At 39.7% G+C, this 25,724-nt stretch overlaps 1 protein-coding gene across 1 annotated transcript in view; it reads right to left on the reverse strand.

Annotated features, from left to right (window-relative positions):
- LOC143282935 (inhibitor of Bruton tyrosine kinase-like) overlaps positions 1-15,973 on the reverse strand; it is a 38,044-nt gene extending 22,071 nt beyond the window's left edge. The window contains exons 1-13 of the mRNA XM_076588833.1: positions 15,851-15,973; positions 11,324-12,309; positions 10,279-10,375; positions 9,366-9,490; positions 7,817-7,927; positions 7,464-7,549; positions 7,045-7,141; positions 5,827-5,944; positions 5,054-5,225; positions 2,920-3,043; positions 2,057-2,255; positions 1,147-1,300; positions 162-267 (exon numbers count right to left, since the gene is read on the reverse strand). Coding sequence (XP_076444948.1) covers positions 162-267; positions 1,147-1,300; positions 2,057-2,255; positions 2,920-3,043; positions 5,054-5,225; positions 5,827-5,944; positions 7,045-7,141; positions 7,464-7,549; positions 7,817-7,927; positions 9,366-9,490; positions 10,279-10,375; positions 11,324-11,647 — 1,713 coding nt within the window. The 5' untranslated portion in view covers positions 11,648-12,309; positions 15,851-15,973. The remainder of the gene's footprint in view (positions 1-161; positions 268-1,146; positions 1,301-2,056; positions 2,256-2,919; positions 3,044-5,053; positions 5,226-5,826; positions 5,945-7,044; positions 7,142-7,463; positions 7,550-7,816; positions 7,928-9,365; positions 9,491-10,278; positions 10,376-11,323; positions 12,310-15,850) is intronic.
- Between the last annotated feature and the right edge of the window lie 9,751 nt (positions 15,974-25,724).

Below are 25,724 nucleotides of genomic sequence, written 5' to 3' on the forward strand. Positions count from 1 at the left end.
TCACTGTGTATGTGTGTGTGTATACGTGTCCATATATGTGTGTAAGCATGCACGCGAGTGCATCATGTGCATGTGAGGGAGTGAGTTTGGTTGCTTAGTGCTGCTGCATTCACCACATCATTCCCACAAAGCAAAGTGCAGTGTTGACTCCAGTTACTGACCTGTACCACACAATCATGGATAGCATCATACAGATCAGCTTCCTCCATCAACTGTTGATATTCTGCATAGATCTCAGAGTCCGATAACAATGGAACATCTGTCAACCTGAAAGCATTACACAACTTCATTTCTGTACATATCTATGGAAAACATCTTTTGCATGTTTTGTTTTCAATGGACTAAGTTATTTTATGCAAGTGGCTGTGTGTGGCTGTGCAAGCATGTGGCATGCGTGTGTGTGTGTATGTGTGTGTGTGTGTGTGTGTGTGTGAGTGTGTGTGTGTCTGTGTGTGTGTGGATATGTAAATGTACATGTGCACAAGCATGTATGCAACAAATTGCACATAAACAGGTTTGTGGATTTTAACACATTGAGTCGATTTGATTCTAATATCAAGAAGATTACTGCAAAAAAGATATATGAACCACATCAGTCAACCAAAACTATACCTGCTATTCACCATTATGAAGAAGCATCTTTTGAGACGATTTGTGTGCTCAACAGAGAACAAGACAGCCCACATCAATTGTAATTTCAAGGTTTACTGTCCAGATTTTATTATCACATCATAAATTTCAGTTTACATACAAGACCCAAAAGGAAAGGAAAAGAAAAGATGAGCTTGGACTAACGGGAATCACTAAATTTCAGACTCAGTTTATATGTTCTGTCACATACACATCTCAACAACAATTCAACTGGCATCATGATTCTGAAACAATATGAGTAAGAAAATGTCTAACACTTCCCGAAAGAAAATGCTGTTCAAGTAACTAGATGATCTGTTGCAAACATAATACATAACGAGTTCAAAGAGACTGGTTGTTGGTACTATGCAACAAATTTTTTTATTATCAAACTATGATCTGTAGTTGCCAGTACTGTCTGTAGCCCCTATGTATTTCATGAATTGTCACTTCTGCTGCTGCTGCAGTTGCTGCTATTGAAGCTATTGCTGCACAGATGCTGCCACTGCTACATACCATAGATTGGGCAATCCCTGTGTGATGGCAAAGTTCCTTCCCTTCACATCGCAGGCCAGGCCAGTGGCGCGATGGATAAAAGGTATCCGCCTCAGGGAGATTTCCTCCACCTCATGCTTCAGCATCAGATCTATCAGTGACACTGTGCCAAACTCTGTAACATACAATGTGTGTCTGCTGTACAAATCTTTTTCTTTTATTTAAATTTAAAAAACATTTCTACTTACCACTTTTGTATACTTCAGCTAGGTTGCTGTCAATATGCCATTTCTCTCATTTACCCATTTATATTTCATGAAATCATGAAATAGCCAAGTGGTAAAAGCGTTGGACTTTCAAACTGAGTGTCCGAGGTTCAAATCTAGGTGAGGGCACCTACTGGGTAAAAGGTGGAGATTTTTCCAATCCCACAGGTCAACAGATATGCAGACCTGCTTGTGCTTGAATTCCCTTCGTGTAAACACACACGCAGAAGATAAGATCAAATATACACATAAAAGATCCTGTAATCCATGTCAGCGTTCAGTGGGTTATGGAAACAAGAACATACCCAGCATACACACCCCCAAAACAGAGTATGACTGCCTACATGGCAAGGTAAATAAACAAAATAAGCATGTAAAATGTCTGAGCGTGCATGCGTGCATGACTTAACCTGACTGAATGACACAGGAAATGAATGATGAGCTCCCAATGGCAGTCGTCAGTCGGCTCTACCCAGGTAGGCAGCCTGATGTGCAAATGACCCCATGTTTGTAAAGTGCTTAGAGTTTGGTCTCCGACTGAAAATAGGTGCTATATAAGTACCCATATCATTCATTCATTCATTTATCATAGTAAACTTTTTTTTCCTTTTTTTAATTTGAAATGTTTTCATTTATCTATATATATACTCAATTATTTGTACTACCTTTATTATTGTCTTTGTCAGCATCCTTGTGGAGGTTGACAGACTTCTTGCCAGACATGTACCCGGCAAAGGCCTCCCCCAGGTCAGTGATCAGCAGCAAGCCACCCATGTTAATAGCAACGTCCTTCACACACACCTCACGGCGGATGGCAAAGTGGCAACGCTTCAGGTTGGGGTTGCCGTTTCGCCACATGAACACCTGCAGAAAACAAAAACCCAGCCACGATTAGGGCTGTCAAGCATTTCGGAAATAAATGTGGTGGCAAAGAAACATGGTATTGTGAGTTAACTGGCTTTTATTTTCACTGACATTTTCTTTCAAACAAGATGGTGTAATTGAGGTAAGTGAACACTGCATAGGAATGACGGATGGAACAGTTCTTCTCTCAAACGGAAGTGGGGGGAAACATAAACTAAGTTCCAAATGCCTGGCGCCCGATCATAAGCCACAGAATGAACATTCTCACTGGCTGAAAGTACAGCACCACGCACATCACAGGCTCAGTTTCCCCCAATGCAAGAGTTAGATCACTCACAGTATCAATCGAATCATCAAAGAAAAATGCTGCTTCTCACTGGCTGAAAGTACAGCACCACCCACATCACAGGCTCAGTTTCCTCTAATGCAAGAGTTGAAATTACTCACAGTATCAATCAATTCATCAAAGAAAAACGCTTCTTGATTTTTGCTACTTCAGCACAGTATTTTTATTTTGAGCATAGCAGCATAGCATTATGAAGCTCAGTGGAGCAAGCTACACTCAGAACACTGATAACTGTCCATGGGAAGGTATAAAAAATGGGATACCACACCATCCCTACCTGCCCTGCCCCCCTCCCGCCTAAAAGGGGATGTGTCTCACCTTGCCTGAGTTGTTCATGAGTACCACCTTCAACTCAGAGCCCCCCTTCTCCCTCAAGACATCCAGGTCTGTGTTGTGGTCCAGGTTACCTCCCACCACACACACCTTCTCGATGTCCTGCCACCTGCACACAACAACAGGTGTCCTCTCATTCTCAACTGACACCTTTCAATGGCTAACTGCTACCAATACAACAATAAGCAGAGTAACTAAACAAACCTGGACAGTGACTTTTTCTTTTTTACTCTCAACATCACCAAACATTTGTATCAGTCGCAAATGTATCCATGAAGAAAGCAGAAGATAACTTGATAAGGTATATACAAGTTATTCATATATAAACTATAGAAAAAATAAGAGGCAAAGCCTTCAAGATTCACTTGTGCTTTGCGCGCACGCTTTACCCAGTAAAGGAATCATGAGGAGAAAAAAAAAAATTTTTTAATCGTTGAAAAGTGCTCTGTATCAAACATTATATGTAAGCTTGGGAGAAAAAAAAAGATAAAAAAAAGGCATGCGAGCAGGACTGAACCATGCATGTTCAGTTCTGAAGCAAGCAGACTCATCCCCACGGCTGCGGCGCAGCTTACATCATTTTTGACATTTTCTTCTTCATGTGGTAAGTAGATGTGATTGTAGTGGACAGAATGACGCAGTTTAAATTATGTTTTTTGTGTGTTTTATCATATCTAGATTTTTATTTTATTTTGGTGCCACTACTTCAAGCACATCACAACACAAGGTAGACCTCTTGATCTGCATGAACCAGTCTACAATGGGCTAAAAAAAACGATCAATTCAGTTTTTCTTTTATGTTCATTCCAGTTAGTTCAGTGTCCACTTTAAAATATTCATATACCCCCGAAAACAGAGTACAGCTGCCTTCATGGCAGGGTAAAAAAAAAAAAACGGTCATGCATGTAAAAACCCACTCGTGTACATACGAGTGAACATGGGAGTTGCAGCCCACGAACACAGAAGAAGAAATATTCATATGCAATAAACATGTCGATGGTGTAGTTAGTATCACTGTATGTATTCTGTCCAGAATTTGTATTTCTTTCCTTTTAATTGTGAACACGAAAAATGAGGTCATGTAATCTTCAAACACAACCTACCTTCTAGTAACTCAGTGGGAAGCGGTTTTTAGAATTTTCGGATTTCAGAATGAATCGCAACGAAAGGAAATATTTTTCCTAAAATTACGTTTATCGTAACCCACTAGTGCAGACTCCATTATGATTCGGAGGTACGGCTTAATTCGGGAGACTTACAACTTTGTTATTGGTATGACTGTGAAGATTTTTTTTTCATACAATGTTTAAACCAAATTTGGTATTGGCAGACAAAGTATTTCCAGAGTAAATGGCAATGTTCAAGTTTACCACGGACACACAGATACACACACACACACACACACGCAGACAACCGAACACCTGGTTGTAACATAGACTCACTTTGTTTACACAAGTGATTCAAAAATAACCAGCTTTTGTCTTTTTAGAAACTTTTACTGATCATACTGTTGCATGTTCGAAAGACAGATCACTCAGAGTCTGTAACTGTTCTACAAAAGAAATCAATTGTAAAGTCACAATACCTTCTGGACTGTCACTCTGTTTGCAGTGGAATCATGACAACAGCTCAGACATGAATGTTGTAGAAAAAAAAAAAAAAAGAAGACATAACCAATAAAAACCAAATCCCTCCCCCCGAGCCCCTACCCCCTCCCCCCTACACACACACCCACACCCACCCAACCTCCTCTTGTGCTGAGACAAAAGAAAGCACTTTGACAACTGTCGATTATAGGCATGTATAAATCTGAATCAAAGGGATGGAAGATACATGCTGATAGAAATGAACAAGGAACAGAACGAGGAACATTTTGGAAAGAGATTATATACAATCATACATTACATACTATCAGCCAAAACATACTTCTTACTTGCATTCAAGATTGTCATATTCGAGAATTCTACTTAGCATTGCCAGAAGCCATATTTGACCCACCCATTCCCACTGCTTCCCAACCTCTTCATCCTCCACACCATTCTTTTTTCTCTCACTTGGACAATGAAACAGTGAAACTGATTTTCAAAGGATTTCATCAGCAAATATACTCTCCACTCACCTGAAAGCAATCTTTCTGCACGTGTACTCATGCAGGAGCATGAGGTCGCCGCGAGCGGTGAAGCAGACGATGGCAGCATCCGAGGTGTGCACTTTGCTGATGGTGATGTCCTTGTGGTGCAGCAGCGACACCTGCCGCAGCTGGCTCTGGTACTGCTCACCTTTTGGATGACCTGCACAATACAGTCATGCTCACTGTCAACTCAATGTTTGTGAGAAAAACATTGTGGTTCTGTTATGGCTGTATTTTGTGCATGACTCTGTGTGTGTGTGTGTGTGTGTTTGTGCATGCACACCTAAGTGTGTATGAATACATGTGCTGTGGGTGCATGTATTTAAGCGTGTATGCATTTTTGTGCATCTGTCGCTGTAGGCGTATACTTGAAAGTGATGATACACACACACAAAGTGACAAGCATACATTATTTAATTGTGTCAATGTCCATATTTATGTGATATGCAAACTATCCACTGATTTCCGCAAAAATCCCACATTCCATTTTGTTGTTGTTGTTTTGTTGTTGTTGTTGTTGTTATTGTTGTCATTTAGAAGCATTAAATACATATGGAATCATGACAAAATTTCCATAAAAAAAACACATTAAACAACAGAACAGAGCTAAGACATAAGAAAGATTAACTGCTGAAACATTAGGGCTATGAAATCTTTCTCCACCCTACTGACACCAGATAAATCCTTGTAAACTTTAAACAGCAAATTGTGACACATCCACTATTATCTCCAAGCTGTTGCGAAGGCAACAATTCACTCACCAATCTGCCCAGCATTCAGGCCACAGGTATAGACACCATCAACAGTGTGAGCCACAGAGTGGAAACGCCCAGCATAGATTCCAACAATAGTTTTGCCCTTCAGCAGTTTCACATTCACCTGAAACAAATACATGTGCAGACGTCCACCTTTACCTTGTGCATTTCCCCAACCACAAACTTCATAAATGAATCCCCAAGCAAAGAGTATCATGGTATTCTGCACAAAAAAATAATAATAATAAAAATCTGCTGTAAAACTGAGACCATATCATCTCTGTTTTCATTCTTTCAAAATGAAGTTGTATGAATGTCTCAGAGTAAATTCTTTAAACATTGAGGCATCTGATATCATACAAATCAAGATGAAAGTCATGTCTGAGAAGGTATAGAAAAGAAGTCTGAATGCACTTATTTTGATTTCATCGCGAAAAAAGAAGATAAAAAAGCTCCTCCCAAAGCCTTTTTCTTGATTTAAAATGAACAGTGAAAACAGAAAAACATCCAGAAAATGCTTGAGCGTCTGTGTGTGTGGATTTCTGCATAATGTGTGCATGCAACCATTTTTTGTTCCTTACAGAGTTACAGTGGATACAACCTAACTCAAGTTTACAAACCAAATATAATCAGAACAGTCCCAGAAGAAAAGCATAATACAAATTATCAGTCCCAATATTTCAATACCATAATAATCACAAAAGAAACTGATATCAAAGTAGAGGTAACTGTATAATGATAAATAGGAAAACCCTTCCAAAACTGAACACAATAAATAAGCAAATACACAAATTTAGATATTCAAATAACAATCTTAGAAACAAATGAACACAATAAATAAGTAAAGATACAAATCTAGATATTCAAATAACTATCATATTTTGGCTATGCCCATCAAAACTGACATGCGTGAAAGAAACACTAACATCAGTATGGACGTAAGCATGCAAACTCACACACACACACGGACACACACACACACACATGCACAACCAACCAACGTAAATGAAAGTGTGTAAACTTCTTCTTCTTCGTTCGTGGGCTGTAATTCCCACATTCACTCATATGTTCCCGAGTGGGCTTTTACGTGTATGACCGTTTTTATCCTGCCATGTAGGCAGCCATACTCCGTTTTCGGGGGTGGGTAAACATTTTACTCTATGCATGAGACTGTGGATGTAACAGTAGAAGCCAAGTGCAGGCAAGCGTTTTAGTATCACTGACCTTGGCAGGCAGCAGACTCTTGCTGGTGTCTTTGTTCCCTGTCACCGTCAACCCCAACTGGTGGCAGCTGTTCAGACCACAGCTGTACAGACAATTCCTGAAACATGTGCTGTCTGTGTATAACACCCATCTGGTGAACTGTATGTGATATGCCTTATACACACAGCCATTGCATTCATACTTTTGTTTTCATGTTGGTATATTGCAGTGAGCAAGGTTCAGTACAGAAGTTTGGGGGATTTTTTTAACACTGTCATTACATTTATAGGCTGTAAATCACATGACAACTTACATAATAACACTACAAGATGTTAATGTAAGTTTACTTTATCATTTCTTAAAATTCTCCCTCTTTTTCAGATTGTCACAATGCACAAGAAGACTTCAGGTGCTATTAACATTGCACTTTAAACACCTACTTTTCAGTGAGAAACAAGGTGTGATCCCTCGCAGCAGCCACTTGAACACATTCTTCTTTCTGCAGGGCTTCCACGAGCCTGGGCGTCTGTGTGACAGAAAACAAAACACGTAAAAGACAAGCGCAACATTACACATAAAAGGGAAGCGTATACATGTAAACATAAAATTTGAGTTGTAATACTACAAAAAATGAATGAGACATTAATTCTTGTCTTTCTCCCTGTTTGATCTTTGACTGACAAAGCATTTCCCATTCAGTTTCCAATCTTTCCAAAACCAACAGACAGAGACAGAGGAAGAAACAAAAAAGAACAAATAGAGACAAAGGAAAAGTACCATTTTCCAGACTTACCACACAAGTAACCTCATCTCCGTGCCCCAGCCTGCCTCCCTGACCATGCCCGCAGGTGTACACATGGCCAGAGTGAGCCAGGAATACCGTGTGGTATTTACACATAACTATCTGCAAGCAGGAACAAGCAAGACAAAAACACTTGGATCAGTATCAACGCATATAGTGAGTGGTAAAAAGTAAATTTTAGTAACTGCTTTTTACACTTTCTGCCAGTTCACTCTCACTAACTTAACCCCTAGGCTGCCTATATAACTCGTCATCGCAAGCATGTACGCTTCACTGCCACAATGATGAGATAACTCGTCATCGAAATATTCTGACTTTTCCCTTGTTTGCATTCAGTTCGTTGACGAAAATGCTGGTTGCTTTAGCTTGGGGAATCTTTCTGGATTCTATTCATGGCTAGAAACCCCATCTACGTCATGAGGCAGTCCTTTATTTGAACGTTTTGGTTGGGTCACTGTCGCAGTGTTTTGCCTAGCTCCTTTCCTCGCTCGCTCAACAAAATGTCGGACTAATGCCGTGCTCAAGACATGCGATCGTGGCGAACTAAATCAACGAAGATTGCTTTCTTTAGCTGATGTTCAGAAAGAATTGAAGCGTAAATTCGAAGGAGAAGACAGTGATGAACATTTATATGATGATTTGATAGAAAATAAAGGGAGCAATCAAGAGATTGGCCAAGATACGACTATCAGTGAGTGATGCCGGCTGCACAACCGTAGCAGACGACACAAACTAACTGAATTATTAGCAAGACACAGTGTAGGCGTGGTCTGATGAGAACTGGATCAAGTGATCATGTAAGAGGGGTGAAGAGGAGGGGGGTGGAGACTGAGGGGGCGTGGCCCCACATCCATATTATCACTTGGAGAAGTCACAATGCATTGTGTATCTGTCTCTTTTTTTTTTTAAATTATTGTGGTTGTTCTAGTATGATTTTGTGTGTGCAGATATCCATTTGCCCAGAAAATATGATATTTTAGTGCAAATTACCTGACTAATGTTTGCAATGAACAAGTTGAAAATGTGACAAAAAACAAAACACTGATTTCAAAACAACAGCATGTCACTAAAAATATATAAAATGGGAAAACATCATATGTTTTGTATTCTTATTCATTTACCTTTCAGAAAATGTATACTTTTATGGGTCTTTCTCAAATAACAAAGAGCACAGAATTTTTTGAAAATTTATACCCGTTTTTTGTGAAAAAACCCTGGCAAATAGATTTCACTTAAATCTTATTTTCCTGGCAGCGAAAGGGTTAATTTGAAAGTAAAGTATGTGATATGACATACAGTTTTGCTCAGTGTCACTTCTTTTCATAGTCTATGAGTGTTGTTCTTTTTTTTTTCTCTCTCTCTACGGAAACAGTCATATTTTGTGTATTTCCTTTCAACTTCTGTGAGTGTTGGTGTTTTTTCTTCTCTACAGAAATAATACACACCTTGCAAAAGTGAGCAAGCAACACAGCAAAACAAATTATTACAGAGAGAGAGAGAGAGAGAGGGTAGAGAAAGAATATATATCACAAGATCTTACCTGTTTGATGGACACAGAAAATCGTCTGAATGTGTCCACAACTTCTGGCATTGTTCTGTGCTGTTCACTCCCATGACCCAGTGTCAGGTTGGTGTTGTCACCCCAAGAGTATACTTCATTGCATTCTGTACATGTATAAGTAACACATCATAATCATGACACTGCATCATAGTCTTTATAAGATTTTTTTAAACAAGTTTCTTTTATTACCTGGAAACATCCAAAACAACTAGTTTGATATTCCATAATGGTTTTGGTGAACATGAGTCTTACAAAAATAAGTTTTATATTTGTTTTTCATCAGATTTCATAAAATAATTAACTAAACAAGTAAACTAACTTTAGTAAAGTTCTTAATTATTATAACTATCAATCATTATGCATAATGTAATCATAAAAAAATTCCTTCAAAAAGAAATCTGAAAACTAACATATCTCAAACTGAAAGGAATAATAAACACATATTAGAAACATCTAGAAGTAATCAAAAGATTTTGAAACAGATTCCATTGAGAAAATAAAAGATCACAAAATCCATAACTCTTTGGACAACAAATAATATCAGTAAGTAGTGTGTCACACACACACACACACACACACACACACTTGCCCACATGTCCCCTTTCTTGAGTTGCTGGTCAAGTACCAAGGTATGTATATTTGATGAATACATGAATGTTGAAATCAAACTGCCTGAAGCAATGAAACATTCAATGACAAAACTGTACGTTTCAAATATTACACTAACTCAGAGATTGAGTTATAACCAGTTGTGCCAACAGCTGCATCCCCAGTGCACACAGTTCTTGGATGTTGGTGTTTATATAGTCATATTACATTTTCACCTGTCATCTTGGGCACTGGATTTTATACAATCATTTTCAAATGACACTAATCACTGTTTACTGTATACCTTTCGCATCGAAAGTAAGCTGTCTGGGTCGGTCCCTTGTCACCAAATCCAAAGGTCCTAAACCTTCATGATCTCTACAATACAGGTCAGCATTATTCTGCAAAAACAAAACTCAGAAAAATAAATAAATAAAAAGCTGAAAGTAAAGAACCAATCAGTAGGAATGAAAGAAAAATGAGGCCTGCAAAGTAAAATATTAAACAACAATACAGAGTGGTAACTCTCCATTTATAAGAAACACAACTTCAGTTCAATGTTACTTATACTACTGATTCAGCTAGCACACTGGTAAATAAAGGTACACTGGAACAAACTCAGCCACTTCCTCAAAAAGGCTTGTCCTATATCTACCATTTGACGTGCACACAGTAGCAATGACAGAGGAAAGGCTCAAATCAAACACAAATTTACTTTTATTAAACTTATGTGCAGAAAATCAAATCGCAAGCTGTTTATTCTGTGTGTGTTTCTTTGTGTGTGTGTGTGTGTGTTGTTTTGTTGTTGCTGTTGTTGTTGTTGTTTTTTTTCTTTTCTTTTTTTTGGGGGTGTGTGGGGGGGTTATGTTTTTTGTTGCTGAGTTTTTTTGGTTTTTGGTGTTGTTTTTTCCTCTTCTCTTGGCCAACCCTTGAACCCTTGATTTCCTTATCAATGACATATATATTTCCATACATCACAAATAGTATTCTCATACAGTAATAGGGGATAGGGGTGGGCACTGGGGTGGATGAATTGTCAAGCAGGCTGCTCCAGCAAGCACATGAATGCCCATATACAGCTGGTACACATACTTGCAATTTATGCAAAAAAATATAACTCAGGCAAAATGTTTCATTTTTCTTTAATCCCTCCCACTTTCACAAATGAGAAAAAAAAATGTCACATAGTGATCATAATGCTAAATACACATTTCATTAACTGGGAGGACCAACATTATGTTTTCTGACATACGGCATCAATTCTTAGGCCATTTCTAATTCTCATGCTCATAAAGTGAAGTCAAGGATTACCACTATATACAGAACTGAAATGAGAACTGAATACCCACCTGAACCAGCAACCTTGCTGCAGCTAACTGGCCATAAAACAGAGCCCGGTGCAGTGCAGTCCATCCTGACTCTTTGTCCTTTTGAGAAGGATCCTGGTGTTTCAATGTCAGCAGCCATTCCACAATATCTATCTTGCCACATGAAGCAGCCACATGCAATGCACTGCGACCAGCCACATCAGTGTGTTGGGCCCATGTGTGGCAGAGCCTGGTGTATGCCTGTAGTTCCAGCAGAGAGCCTTTGGTGATCACAGAGTTCACCTCTAAGCTGTGCTGCTTGGAGCGGCACTTTGGCCCACACTCTGGCTCAAAGATAAATGGCATGGTTTTGTGTCAGTGTGCTGGCACAGGGTACTTAGGTTGTGAGGTCTTTCTTTGTGCTGACAGTGTCACCAGTTATGGATGTCTTCCGGCTGATAATACAGGTCAGGTTGTGAGGTCTTTCTTTGTGCTGACAGTGTCACCAATGATGGATGTCTTCCGGCTGATAATACAGGTCAGGTTGTGAGGTCTTTCTTTATGCTGACAGTGTCACCAATGATGGATGTCTTCCGGCTGATAATACAGGTCAGGTTGTGAGGTCTTTCTTTATGCTGACAAGGTCACCAATGATGGATGTCTTCCGGTTGATAACACAGGTCCACCAACTCATCCAACACCAGTCTATGACCTTGTCAACAAGAATTCGTGTACAATCTCAATTGTGATTTCTCAACTTTATCATAGCACACACAGAACTTCTTCTCTTTTTTTTCAAGTCCACTGTGTAGCCACTATGCTGCCCAGTCTGTTACTCTGTAACGATCCCATATAAACTAAAGATGACAGAATCTGACACCAAGTGTTCAGTGCAAAAGTTTTTCAGCTCCAGTCTGTAAATCTCCAGCAAAAAGGTCTCCAGTTTGCATCCCACCTCCCACATCTGGTCGCCCCTAATGGGCTCCCATGCTGAAAACTTCCTAACAAGCCATAATTGTAAAGAGAACCTGAAAAGAAAAAACACACTGTGTTCAGTAGAATATCAAAAGAATATGAAAAATATTTTAAATCTGAAGATATAATTTCAGCACAAAATATGATAAAAACTAATCTTACTTCCAGAACAAAATTTTTAACAAATGATTAAAGTAATGATACAGCCATGTATTATCATGATCCAACAGTTAACTCCTACTTCTGAGAATTATCAACATAATTTCATTGTCATCTTAATTCAAGTCTAACCAAGCATCTCTCAACTCATGTGATATACTCATATAGCTGATTCAGTAAATAAAATCTCAAGTCTTATTCATAAACTAACTGAATATTTCTAAAAAGTAAAATCTAATGCTACCACTAGTACCAGTCTTCGCTACTGAATTTATTCAAGAACAACTAAGTCCATTACAACCAGACTAAGGCGTATCTTGCACACTGGACATCAGTTTATCATCTCATTCAAAGACTAGCACCCTAAACCTATTCAGGGTCTCGGGAGGGTGGTGACTCGTCTTGTAACTTGGCCTCTCATTACCTTTGCCTCCTCAATAGTATTATGTTTGAAGATGCAGCTTGTGTGCAAGGTTTCTATTTCTTTTCATTATTTAAATAACATAGACAGGGAAAATATACTATGGTCTATAAATCATGTGTTGTGGTGTACGTGTTCTGGTGCAAGATACAGAGGAAAATTACCTGCTGAAATTAACTGTAGTCTGTACATACACAGAACATTCATGAAGTGAACAAGGAGGCATACAGAAAGTCTTTAAAAGGGCGAGTTTCCTTGATAGATAAACAAAACTGACAAAGCTTCAGACTGGTGAGGTATACCACAGCCACATGATGAAACCTGGCAGTGAAAACAAGTGAATAAACATGGGCCAGCCAAACTATATTATACATTAAATGCAAGTGCCTAGTGGGCTTGCAGAGAAGCAGAAGCTCACACACACACACACACACATATAGATAGATAGATATGTATATATATATATATATATATATATATACATAAATGTATATCAATGGCATGGGCGTATCATTAACAATAACACGAAACCCTGTAAAGGTTTAAAAATACATTTTCTTTGGTTTTATTTACTTTAAATTATTCTTGATTTGGTCTCTGTTTTTCACTGGGCGCTACATCTCGATTGAAGTTTGAACACTGAAAGTTAGATTTTCAATCTATTACTATACCATGATAAACTCTGCTGTCAATCAGATGCATATCATAATATCCAGTACATATATATAGATGTACAAGAAGTGATGAAGCTTGCTGATATTCACTGCCTTTCTGATTCTTGAAAAAATCTCTGTGTGTGTGTGTGTGTGTGTGTGTGTGTGTGTGTGTGTGTGTGTGTGCACGTGTGTGTGTGTGTGTGTGTGTGTGTGTGTGTGCATGTGTGTGTGTGTGTGCACGTGTGTGTGTGTGTGTGTATGTGACCGAGAGTGAGAAACTGAAGAGAGAGAAAAAGGGTGAATGTATGCATTATGTAAGCATCTTTACATATATGATTAAATGCACTATCATGTTTGATATTTATTCCTGTAGAACATTACAAACAGAGCATACTCCACGGAGTGGAGTGATGGCCTGTGGAGTGATGGCCTAGAGGTAACACGTCCGCCTAGGAAGCGAGAGATTCTGAGCGCACTTGTTCGAATCACGGCTCAGCCGCCGATATTTTCTCCCCCTCCACTAGACCTTAAGTGGACTGGTGGCCTGGATGCTAGTCATTCGAATGAGATGATAAACCGAGGTCCGGTGTGCAGCATGCACTTAGCGCACGTAAAAGAACCCACAGCAACAAATGGGTTGTTCCTGGCAAAATTCTGTAGAAAATTCCACTTCGATAGCAAAAACAAATAAAACTGCACGCTGGAAAAAATACAAAAAAATGGGTGGCGCTGTAGTATAGCGATGCGCTCTCCCTGTGGAGAGCAGCCCGAATTTCACACAGAGAAATCTGTTGTGGTAAAAAAAAATTTTAAATACAAATACATATAATTTTTTTTTTTTTTAATAAACATGTGTTACCTGTTAATTTGTGTCAAATTGTGGGTCTGTGTCTGAACTGAATTGCTGATTGAATGATTTAATCAATTTTTGGCCAGACTATAAAATGGCAGTATCATGAATATGACAAGCTGTCTGACAGTAACATGAACCATTAAAATGTAATTACTTGACACCCCAGCAACATTACCTTAGAAGCAATGGGCATAATAGCCAAATGGCTAAAGCATTAGACTTTCAATCTGAGGGTCCCGGGTTCGAATCTCAGTGGCGCTTGGTGGGTAAACGGTGGAGATTTTTCCGACCTGCCAGTGTCTGAACCCCCTTTGTGTGTATACTCACGCTGAAGTTCAAATACACACGTTAAAGACCCTGTAATCCATGTTAGCATTCGGTGGGTTATGGAAACAATAACATACCCAGCATGCACACCCCCGGAAATGCCCAATGGCAGCCGTCAATTGGCTCTACCCAGATAGGCAGCCTGTTGTGTAAATGACCCCCTGTTTGTAAAGCGCTTAGACTAGAGCTTGGTCTCCCACTAAGAATTTTTTTTAACCATGATGAATAAAACAAAGTTTCTTGCAGAAGTGTACTTGCGTACACTGCCCAACAACAACAAACAAAAGAAGAAAATTAATAAATAAAATAAAATGGAAGAAGTGAAGATGAAGATTCGATGGGGACATAAAATTTAAAAAGGCCGAGAGGTCTAGGCAGATGACTGCCAGTGTCTATACTACACTTCTACTACGACTAATATTGTGATCAATAAAGAAACTAAGTGATTCTTTTAAATGTCAACAGATATTTGTGTGTGTGTGTGTGTGTGTGTGTGCAAACAAGTGTGTACACTCAGTGTGGACACACATGAGTGATTATTGAAAGTATCATTATACAGATTTCTATGAGAGAGAGAGAGAGAGAGAGTGAATGAGTGTGTGTGTGTGTGCATGTGTGCGTGCGTGCATGTGTATGTGTGTGTACACGTGTGCAAACAAGTGTGCATGCTTAGTGTGGACACATGTGAGTGATTATTGAAAGTGACCACTCAACTGATTTATTAGTTGGTAATCTATATTGAACAGTAGACATTGTCAGTGTTCTGTCTGATTCAGTATTCTTTTTTTTACATTGCACACAATATAAGTTATAAGTTATATAACAGACTAGAGTTGTCATAATCAGTCATGGAGTCTTGACACTGTTTGTATAATATGTATAGTACAGGTGTGGTGAGATGTCAATAAAACTGGCACCCTCCAACAAATGTGGTAGTCAAGCTGCTACATACAGTGCAATTGAAAAAAATATATATTCGAAGTTCATGTCCTAGCCGTACTCATGGTCACGGTCTGACCACGGGTTCACTGTGTGAAGCCGGCCCTGTCACTGATGTTACATTTTTGAGTTAAGTCTGACATGGGTGAAGACCGCTGAGTAACAGTAATTGTTAAATCAATAAAAGCAGCTAATCAAAAAAACACTGGCCGTGATGAAAACCACAAAGTTTCACACACCACTGTTAAAAGGATCTGCAGTTGAAGTGGAAGAATGCAACGGACACGTATGAAGTTTGGAAAGATTTAGCAGCACCCATCTCGAAAACACCAGCAGCTGACATTGCAATCTGTGAATGTGCTCTTCGTCAACATAATCTCTACGCTTACTTTTACAAACACAAAATTGGTGATATAGAGATTAATGTTTTGGCGATTGAACTTAAGTATTAGAATAAAGAAGGAAAATACTTGTAGAATTTTTCAAAGCAAATGTTCAGTGATCTAATTAATGTTTTTTTGATGTAATGTTGTTGTTTTAGAGATTAACTTCATCGAAAAGTAGGACAACAGTATTGCTTCCACAAACGGAAAGTGCGCGAAGAAGTTGAACGGTGTGATATAGTTTGACGAAATGTCTGTTGTTTGTGTAACTATATTTAATTCGATTAATTTCAGCTGTGAATCCGTCTTTTCTTCTTTGTTTTGTTGTTGTTGTTTTCATCCGCATTTTCTTTTTTTCCTTTTTTTAAAGGCGAAAGTACACCTAAAAGCGAAAGTACAGCTCTGAGTGTTTCATAATCTTCGAGGCTGTTTTCTGAACAAGTTAAACCATCAGTCTCTGAGTATGTGGGCTTACATTCCTAAGCTTCTGAACAGCAAAGGTTTCCTTGATAGCCCAACTCACAAAGGGGAGGGAGAGAGAAAAATACTTTCACTTCGTCACGGTGATCATATGCCCAAGGGGCTCGATATCTTCGGTTTTTTGGGTTTTTTTTTCCTTTTTCTTTGGGGTGGGGATTTTTTTTCTGTTATGTGGTGTCATTTGTACTTTGGAAATAGTATATGTTGTTTACAGTCTTGCAATATTTGGTTTTGTGTTTTCGATGCGTGTCAGTTGCGAACAAAAAGTTGAAACCGCATGTTCCGAAAACGAGGCTTCACAAGTTGATGGTTTCACAACGAGGCAAATTATCTGAATTTGGCGAATTCTTTTATTAAAACTCGGTTTTTCTAGGGAGGGAATGATATCATGGTGATTCTTACATCTATGTAACGAATAGTTTAATGTCTTGTTTTGAAAAGATGATGTACTAAATAAAGTGAAATACAAGAAAACCGTAGGTTTAAATTTATTAAATGATTTGCTTCATATCGCTGGGAGTTGTGGCGTGCTCCTGTAATCCAGCTACTTGGAGGCTTGAGATGGGAACGGTTTGAGGGCGGGGGTCCTGCCAGCAGGCGTGCCATGTCGATCGGGTGTCCGCACTAAGCCCGGCATCAATATGGGCTCTTGAAGGGAGCTTCGAGGGCCCAGGTTGTCTAAGGAGAGCCGCACTGGCCCAGGCTGGAAACAGAGCAGGCAAAAGGCTCCGTGTCGCGCAGTAGTGGGATCGCACCTGTGAATGGGCGTCTGTTGGCAGCCCGTCCGATATAGTCGGACCACATTTCTTTTGACTTTTTTTTTCCTCACCTTTTTGTTTGTTTGTTTTTTCCCTCGCAGGGTCAAAAATAAATTACCATTTTGGGGCGATTTACATTGTGGTTAGACCTATATAAATCACTTTCTGGGGTTGTTTTTCTGGTTGTTTTTTTGTTTTTTAACTTACGATAATGGCTAATTTTCATCGATCCATCCACCCATGCACCCTTTTTTCCATCACCACTTATTTTTCTTTCTTTCTTTTCCTCGTTTTCTTCTTTTTTTTAAGTCACAACCAGTGAGAGTGGAGCATGAATGAAAGATCATGATTTTGGCATTTAGATCTTCGATAAGTCGATTTTGCCTTCTTTGTAATAATAATAATTAAGTAATTATCGTCATCATCATCATCATTTAGAAAATTGCATATTAATGAACTGAGTACACAATAGCAGTTGTAAGATTACCAACACAATTAATTATGAACAGCCAAGTATCTCTGTGAATAAAAGTGGCATTCTAATGTGAGTGTCTCTCCGTCTTCATCTTCAGATCTTCCACTGCATTGATGTTTTGGACAGCAATGATTTCAGTGTGGATGCGATTTAACTTGGGGTGGGTTTTTTTGTGTGTGTTTTGTTGTTGTTGTTTTTTGGGGGTTTTTTTGTTTTGTTTTTTGCTTGTTTTGGGGGGTTTGTTTTTGTTTTTTGTTGGTTTTCTTTTTCTTTTCTTTTTTTTTCTTTTTTTTTTCTTTTTTTGCTTGTTTTTTTTTGGGGGGGGGGGTGGCTTTTTTTTTTTTTTTTTTTTTTGCTTGTTTTTTTGTTTTGTGTTTTTTTTTTTGTTGGGTTTTTTTTTTTTTTTTTTTTTTTTTTTGCTTTTTTGGTTGTTGTTTTGTTGGGGTTTTTTTTTTTTTTGGGGGGGGGGGGGGTTTGCTTGTTTTGTTGTTGTTGTTGTTGTTGTTTTTCCCTACCTGTTTTTGATACATTATCTGTTGAACATGAATCCGTGCTTATTATGAATAGTACAAATAAATCGTCTTTCTTCAGGGTTTTTTTTTTTTTTTTTTCTTCTTCTTCTTCTTCTTCTTCTTCTTCCCCTAATTCTTCTCTATCATCAAGGAATGTATCTCTCTCTCTCTCTCTCTCTCTCTCTCTCTCTCTCTCTCTCTACCTGCCATTAGTTCCCTTCCACGTCACACCTTCACTTGCAAGGAAAGATAAGCAGCGGACTCTGCTGGCAAGTAGCTTTTTTCTGGAGTTACTTACCCTGGTCACATTTGTGCAGTGTTTCATCGGTGGTAGTAGTAATTATTGTGGAATGGAGCAATTGTCAACCTGTTATTAATACAGTAATAAAATGCAATTTTCTAAACGATGATCGTAAATAACAGGTGCGTATGATTGGAGCATGAAGCATGGAGCATGGCTGATTAAAATAAATTAATGGTACTGTACTGCACTTGAACAAAGGTGTGCCGTGAATCAGGTAGACGTCAAAATGATGTGCACGTTCAATGATAACAGTAATACTTATCATCATCAGAAGCAGCATTATTAGATATCATCACTGAGGTTGTTGTTGTTATTATTATTGCTATTATGCCGGTTTCTGTTGGGGGGTTTTCCAGTGCAACTGATAAGCCTATCATCATCATCATCATTATCATCATCAGTCATCAAGTTAATTAACAAATTAGGGCACGTCGGCGCACACAGATGGCAATCGCTGGCAAATAAGTTCTCGTAAACAAGTGAATCACAATAAATGAATATGTATTGTTTAAAAAAAAAAAAAATTCAACGCACAAACGTTTTGAATGAAAATAAATGAATGACTGATATCATCATTGTCTTTGTTAATTCATCGCCATTATCCTTGGGATTCATTAATGGACACCGCTAAATCTCCTCATGTTTCACTTTGTTTTGTAGCCTGTGTCTTGTCTAATTATGTGTGTGTCATATATTTCATAAACTATTACCGTCTCAGACGGGTAAAAAAAAAAAAAAGAAAAAAGAATCGATTAAAAAAAAAAAACACCTAATGCCTATAGAAGCTGTGAATTCTTTAGGCTACGTTCAAAGTTTAGTTATGAATACTACGTTCAAAGCTCTCTCTCTCTCTCTCTCTCTCTCTCTCTCTCTCTTCAAGGACAGATTGGAAGAATGGGCCATGCCTAAAATCTTAATCCTTGAATGAAAAACGTTTTGAGTTCTGAGTTCTGTCTCTCCCAATGTGTCTCTGTCTGTCTCTCGCTCTTTCTCTTTCCGCGTGTGAGCGCGTATGTGTGTGTGTGTGTGTGTGCACGTGGTGAAGGAGGGAAGAATGGGGTGGATATGGGTGGTTGCGGCGTGGCGCATGAGTGTGAGCGTGCATGAATGGATTGTGTCTCACTCGAATGCACGCGTGTGTGCCTTTGTGTGTAGCTCATATGAATTCATGAGATGTGTCCACAAGTATGTTTTGTATTTCTGTTTTCATAACGCTGAATGGACAATAAACAAACGCGTCATTGTTATTCTCTCTCTCTCTCTCTCTCTCTCTCTCTCTCTCTCTCTCTCTCTCTCTCTGTATGAGGCTTCTTCTTCTTCTAACTTCTTCTTCTTCTCCTCCTCCTCCTCCTCCTTCTTCTCCTCCCCTCCCCCACCTCTCTCTCTCTCTCTCTCTCTCTCTCTCTCTCTCTCTCTCTCTCTCTCTCTTCAACAGAAACTGGGTTTCGAACATCCGCTGTAAATTGTACATGTTTGGATTTGGTTACGTTTGGTTAAAATAAACCAAGGCATAGTGGGTGTTGACGAATTTCTTAGAGTGTTTAAAGAAAGGGTAATTGCATGCAGATGGCAGGAATGGGATTTTCATGCTGGTAATAGCCGGATTTTATGTTTACAGAACATTCTGCACCGTACCGGATGTCAAAAAGTATTTACTTTTAAACATAGATCGACACTTAAAGTATTCAATGGCAAGATTCAGGTTTGGTATTTCTGAAATTGCAGTACATTATTGCCGATATAGAATACATCATGCAACTGAGATGCAAACTTTGCAAGAAGGAGGAAGAAAATGAAGTACATTTCGTTCTAACTTCTCCTGTCCTGCATCACTTAATATGATAAAGCAGTCTCTGTTATAATCGGTGTATTGTTAGCGAGGCTGCATATTTGTTTTGTAAATTTTTGTATGGTGTCCTGATGAGACTGTATGACTGGGTGTTGATATTGTTGTTTGTCGTATCTGTGTGTTGTTGTGTATTACTCGTAGTCAAGTGAGTGCGTTGTGGGTGCGGTGGAATCCTGCAAATTATAAATTTGAACCTACATGTGTATCTAACAGCTTCCCTAACACATATGCACACACACGCAGGCACAAAGTTACATAAACACACGCACACACACAATACACATTGATATACATGCATGTAGTTATGTACACATACATATGTATACACACGTAGTCAAGCACAGCTAAAGCAAAGGAAGTGGACCTGCCACAATTGAACGAGGGAATCAGAATGAATCAGAATGCCTTTACTTCGTATCCACAGCCTTTACTCTTTTTTCTTTTCTTTTTTTTTCTTTTTTTTTTTTTTTAATCCCCCCGAAGCATGCAGTTGACAGAAAACGCCCTTTGCCACTGTCGGGACCTACCTACCTACCTACCTACCTTCTCACTTGGTGCCTGGCGTTGACAAATGGGATTCTTCCGATATCATCCACAACCTTAATAAATCTCCAGGCGAGGAATGATTTTTTCCACAGCCTTTCAGGGAGGGGTAAAAAAAAAAAAAAAAAAAAAAAAAGATCACACACACACCCCACCCACCCCCCTGCCGCCGCCTCGCACATCGGCGGAGAGGTGAGGAGAGAGGTGAGGGGATCGTGCATGTTTGCGAACGATGGATCGGTTCAATCTTGTAGGAGGAGGAGGAGCGCAGGAAAGATGCGTCCGTCTGCAAAAGAAAGCGGACAAATCTCCTGGTTATTTTTTTTAGTGCTTTGATAAGCGTGGTATATAACGGAAAAAGCAGTATGTGTTTTGAGGGAGTGAGTAGGGGAAGAATAAATAATCCCCTTACTTTGAAGGAGAAGATGAAAGATGAAGAGACACATGCAAGATGTTCTTAACCCTTCCGTCCCCCCCTCCTGCCCTGCCCCCCCCCCCCCCACCCCCACCCCCACCCCCCCTCCTCTCCCCATGAGTGCCAATTTACACCGGACAGCCCACCACCTGAACCGCCAGGGGGCGTGGTGGACGCCCAGTAGTTGTCCCAAACCCTCGACAAATCCAGTCTCGTCCATCCTCTTGGCATCTGTGCGGACTGTTGGGGTTCACTTCAATACCGGTGTAGCCACTTCAGTTCTCCCCCTTATTATTTGATCTTTCGGGCGAATTTCCGGTCCCTTTTTTCGTCATCAGTATTTTTGAAAGTTGAGCAAAATCGCCGGTCTTTGCTTCAAGTATGATCATCTTCCCAACCTTCCACCCCCTTTCCTTTTCCTCGTGAAAACAGCTCATATAGAAACGTGATTTTGAGTTGTGCATGTTTGTTATTTAGTTAAAGAAAATAGTAAAATGAATATAGTTTTACTGAAAAAAGACAGGGATTTTCTTGTATGTTGTCCAGACTAAGTACCCAGCCTACCATTGCCTTTTCTGGAGGTGGTTGTTTTTCACCTTGTAATTTCTTTCTATGGATGATTATGTTTCAACAAATGAAAGAAAGACTGAAGAAAAAGAATCAACATCAAAACACTTAATAGCAAACTATTGATGTATTACACTGATACCGAACAGTTTTCTTTGAACAGTGTTGAAACCAATGTAGTTCGTCGTGTGAAGGGATGGGCACCTAAGTCGCATCCCTTGGTGAATATGGTCGATACTTGCTGATATGGACCGGCCTGAAGACACTAGGAGACATTCGTGACCCAAATTCGAGGAAACGATCGCCTATTTTTGAAGGACTGACATAACTGTTGGATCGTTTCGGGCTTCCTGGCTTGGCTTGTGAGCAGTTAAACACAGATGAAGAAGGTGACAAAGACTCGGGAACGACGCATTGGTGTTTTTTCCCCATTATCCTCTCCCTTTGTACATCATCTGAGTTGGAGGGACTGGGACAGACACCTCCTACACATCTGTAGCTTGGAAAAGTTTTCACGACAATAGCAGACTTAATTAGTTTTAGAAATGCACACACAGAACAAAAAATCACACTGTTATGTCGACAGATCCTCGGTCAATATACTGCAGTGGTCTGTACCTGAAAACGACACAGATTTAGACGGGAGGGCAAAATTAGGGGGGCTATGCCACCCCTTGCACCGGGTACAAATTTCAATTTCGATTGTTCAGCGTCCACAAGACGGTCCCATGTGATCCCGGCATTGGAAAGGCGGGACCCGGCCCTTCCCCTGCCCCCCGGGCATGAGGGGTCTCTCTCTGTGGGTGACGGGAGAAGAGTCATTGTCAAGAGCAGAGTTGTGATGAGGTTCATGGTGAGACAGAACACTTCTCGGTCCTTGATTCTTCGTCAACGGGTCAAGAGGAAGAGAAGTGTTGCTTCTCCCACCAGCCACAACAGCACTGCAGTCTCATGCGATGTTGGGAACATCAACAATCATTGTGAAGATCACGATTTAAAAATCAAAAATCAAAAAATCAAAAAAAATCGTTGAGTCGACTTCAATTAATAATCGTCGCAGTGCAGTTCGCCAGAATAGTACTCTGTTCTAAAGTTACCGCACTTTAAACTTACTGTTACCAGCTCTGAGCTGCATCTACATTATATACGCATCATGTCGTTAATTGTGATTTTAAAAGCGTCTCCCAGGGAATGATTTAATGTTTCATTCAAAGTGTGCACGGTATATTCTGGTTTGATCGAAGTCTCAACAGATAAAGAACAATTCCTCCACAGAACAGTGGCTGCCAAAGTGTTGTTCAGTATCTGCTTGACGTGTTTGACAGCTTTCATGGCGTGTGTGACAGCTCGAGTTGATTTGCGTATTTGTTTGATCTTTATTAATTCCTTGAATCACTCATTCATTTACCTGCTATCTTTAGTACAATGAAAATGGATGTAAATCTTATTTTTGCTCACGGTTATGAAAAATATTTTATCCTACCATTTTTATTCGGGTGCGCCAGTACTGATTCTATTTTAGTCATTATTCGAAATAGCTTCGTATTAAAGTCCAAAAGAACTTCCCCTCGTGTGGAATGTTCAACTTGTTGGACCCTCTTCTGTCCCCATGTTAGAAAACTGACATTGCGAAACACGTCGTCTCTAAAAGGGTTCAAAATGATACTAAAAATATTGGGAGTAAATCCATTGGTTACCGATTTGCACGTGTCCCTGCATAAGTACCGTTCGCATTACCATTAATTTTGTCTCCCTGTTTCTAGGACTCTGTCACTGCCATGTCATGTGATGTGTATAACAGTATACATACCGCGAGCACGGTTTCTTTCTTTCTTAATCTTTATGTGTAGGTGAAAAGGCTTAAAGAGGTGTATCCAGATCATTGATAAAATGATAATGAAAAAATAAACATTGAAATAAATAAATTAATAATACATAAACAAGTAAATGGATGAATGAATACATAGATAAATTTTGATGTTTTGTTCAGACATGAGCAAATCATGATGTCAACTCTCTGTTGACAACACCACCTTATAACACAGGCACTTCAACCACCGGTGTGTATCCATTTTATCCGGTGAGGTGACATTGCTGCAAATGTGACCATGCCCTCTCCCTTTCTCCCCGTGCAGTCACCTCCTCCTTCTCCTCTGCGTTTCTGTCGCCCCTCTGCCTCTGTCTCTCAGTCAATCAGTCTCGCAAATTGTACCCCGCCCCCTCTCTCTCTCTATCTATCTATCTCTCTCTCTTTCTATCCATCTCTCTCTCCCTCTCTTTCTATATCTCTCTCTTTCTATCTCTCTCTATCTCTCTTTCTCTCTCTCTCTCTCTTTCTCTCTCTTCTTTTCTTTTCTTTTCTGAATTCCATTACTTATTAACATTTCTGGTCTGATCGCCTGCTTATTCACAGCGTATATTCCACATTGAGTGCATTTTGATTGTACACCGTGGTTGTGTTACTCTTACCCTTAATTAAGGAGTGTGAGCTTGATAGAAAGAATATAGAAAGCGGCCAGCGTGGGGAATTTTTTGTAACTGGGGCGGGGGTGATGCTTCTCGGCCACCTGTCCCATGTAAAACTCGCTTTAACCAGGCTAGTGGTGAACACAGCTGTACGGAAGAAAACACAGCACGTGCTGTTCGTCAGCCTGACCACCTTGTTCCTTTATTATGACACTTGACCCAGTGCCGCCCACTGTGACCTTTCTACTGCCCTCTGTCCTAAAGCCTCGACTGCCTATTAAAATCAGAAAGCCAATGGACACTCCACGTCGCCACGCCTTCTGCTTGCCCGATCCCCAGCTTCCATGCCAAGCCAATTATTCCGAGAAAGAGTCTTCCATTCAAAGCTAATCTGTGTTAACTCGAGGTTAGAATTGGAAGCTTGTCACCTCGAGATTGAAACGTCCCTATTGACGGTATTTAGACCCCCTAGAAAATCTCTTGGAGTCATGCAGTCAGCTTCTTTTTGGTCGTTCAAGAGTTCGGTCTTGTTCAATCTGTCGCAGCAGGTCGTCTTCGTGATTAGAACGAAAAAAGTTACAAAAGATGTCGAGCTGACCGATCCTCAACAGGAAATTCACCGGAATGAAAGGCGGCAAATCGGTACACAATATGTCGCTTTCTTCCCTAGTTTTGTCCCTGTGCGCTCTTCTGCGACAAAGGCGTTCATATGGTGGAGTGGAAAATGGCTGCCGTGCACTTCATGACAATCTGGTCGAAGGAGAAGAACTGTCACGATGAACAAACGCAAACAAAAGGGTCCATTAAGATCGTGTGCCATGTGAACAAAGGGTTCCCTAAGTGATGTCTTTGATCGAAGAGAAGAGCTTCTAATGGACCACACAGTAAAAGCAGAAATATGCAGATTTGCGAAGTGGATTTGTGAACATTAATTTCATAAAATGAAGTGCACTCTGTTGTGTGACTACTTTGACCAGCAATCAACACTGAATTTGATTTGTTCATGTTATTTTAACAAAAGAATTCCCAGACCCAGGTTTAAAAAATAAATAGATAAATAAAGATCGAGCCACCACCATCTTTGTGAGGTAGCCTGTCCCTATTCAGTGACCTATCATCCTATTCAGTGACCTATCATCCTACACAGTTCGCCGATGTCCAATGTTGTCTCGAGATACCGCATGATTGTTTATGCCTCACCTCCAACTGGTCAACAATCGTTAAATAAATTTAAAAAATCCATATATCCAGATACTGATCTGGATTTCCAAAATCCAGACGCCTCAACAAAATCGTAGGAAAATTTGTCCACTGGGGTCGTTTTTGTGTGGGTTTTGTTTGTTTGTTTGTGTGTGTGTGTG

Source organism: Babylonia areolata, chromosome 6, assembly GCF_041734735.1.
Source record: "Babylonia areolata isolate BAREFJ2019XMU chromosome 6, ASM4173473v1, whole genome shotgun sequence".
Taxonomy (NCBI): Eukaryota; Metazoa; Mollusca; class Gastropoda; order Neogastropoda; family Buccinidae; genus Babylonia; species Babylonia areolata.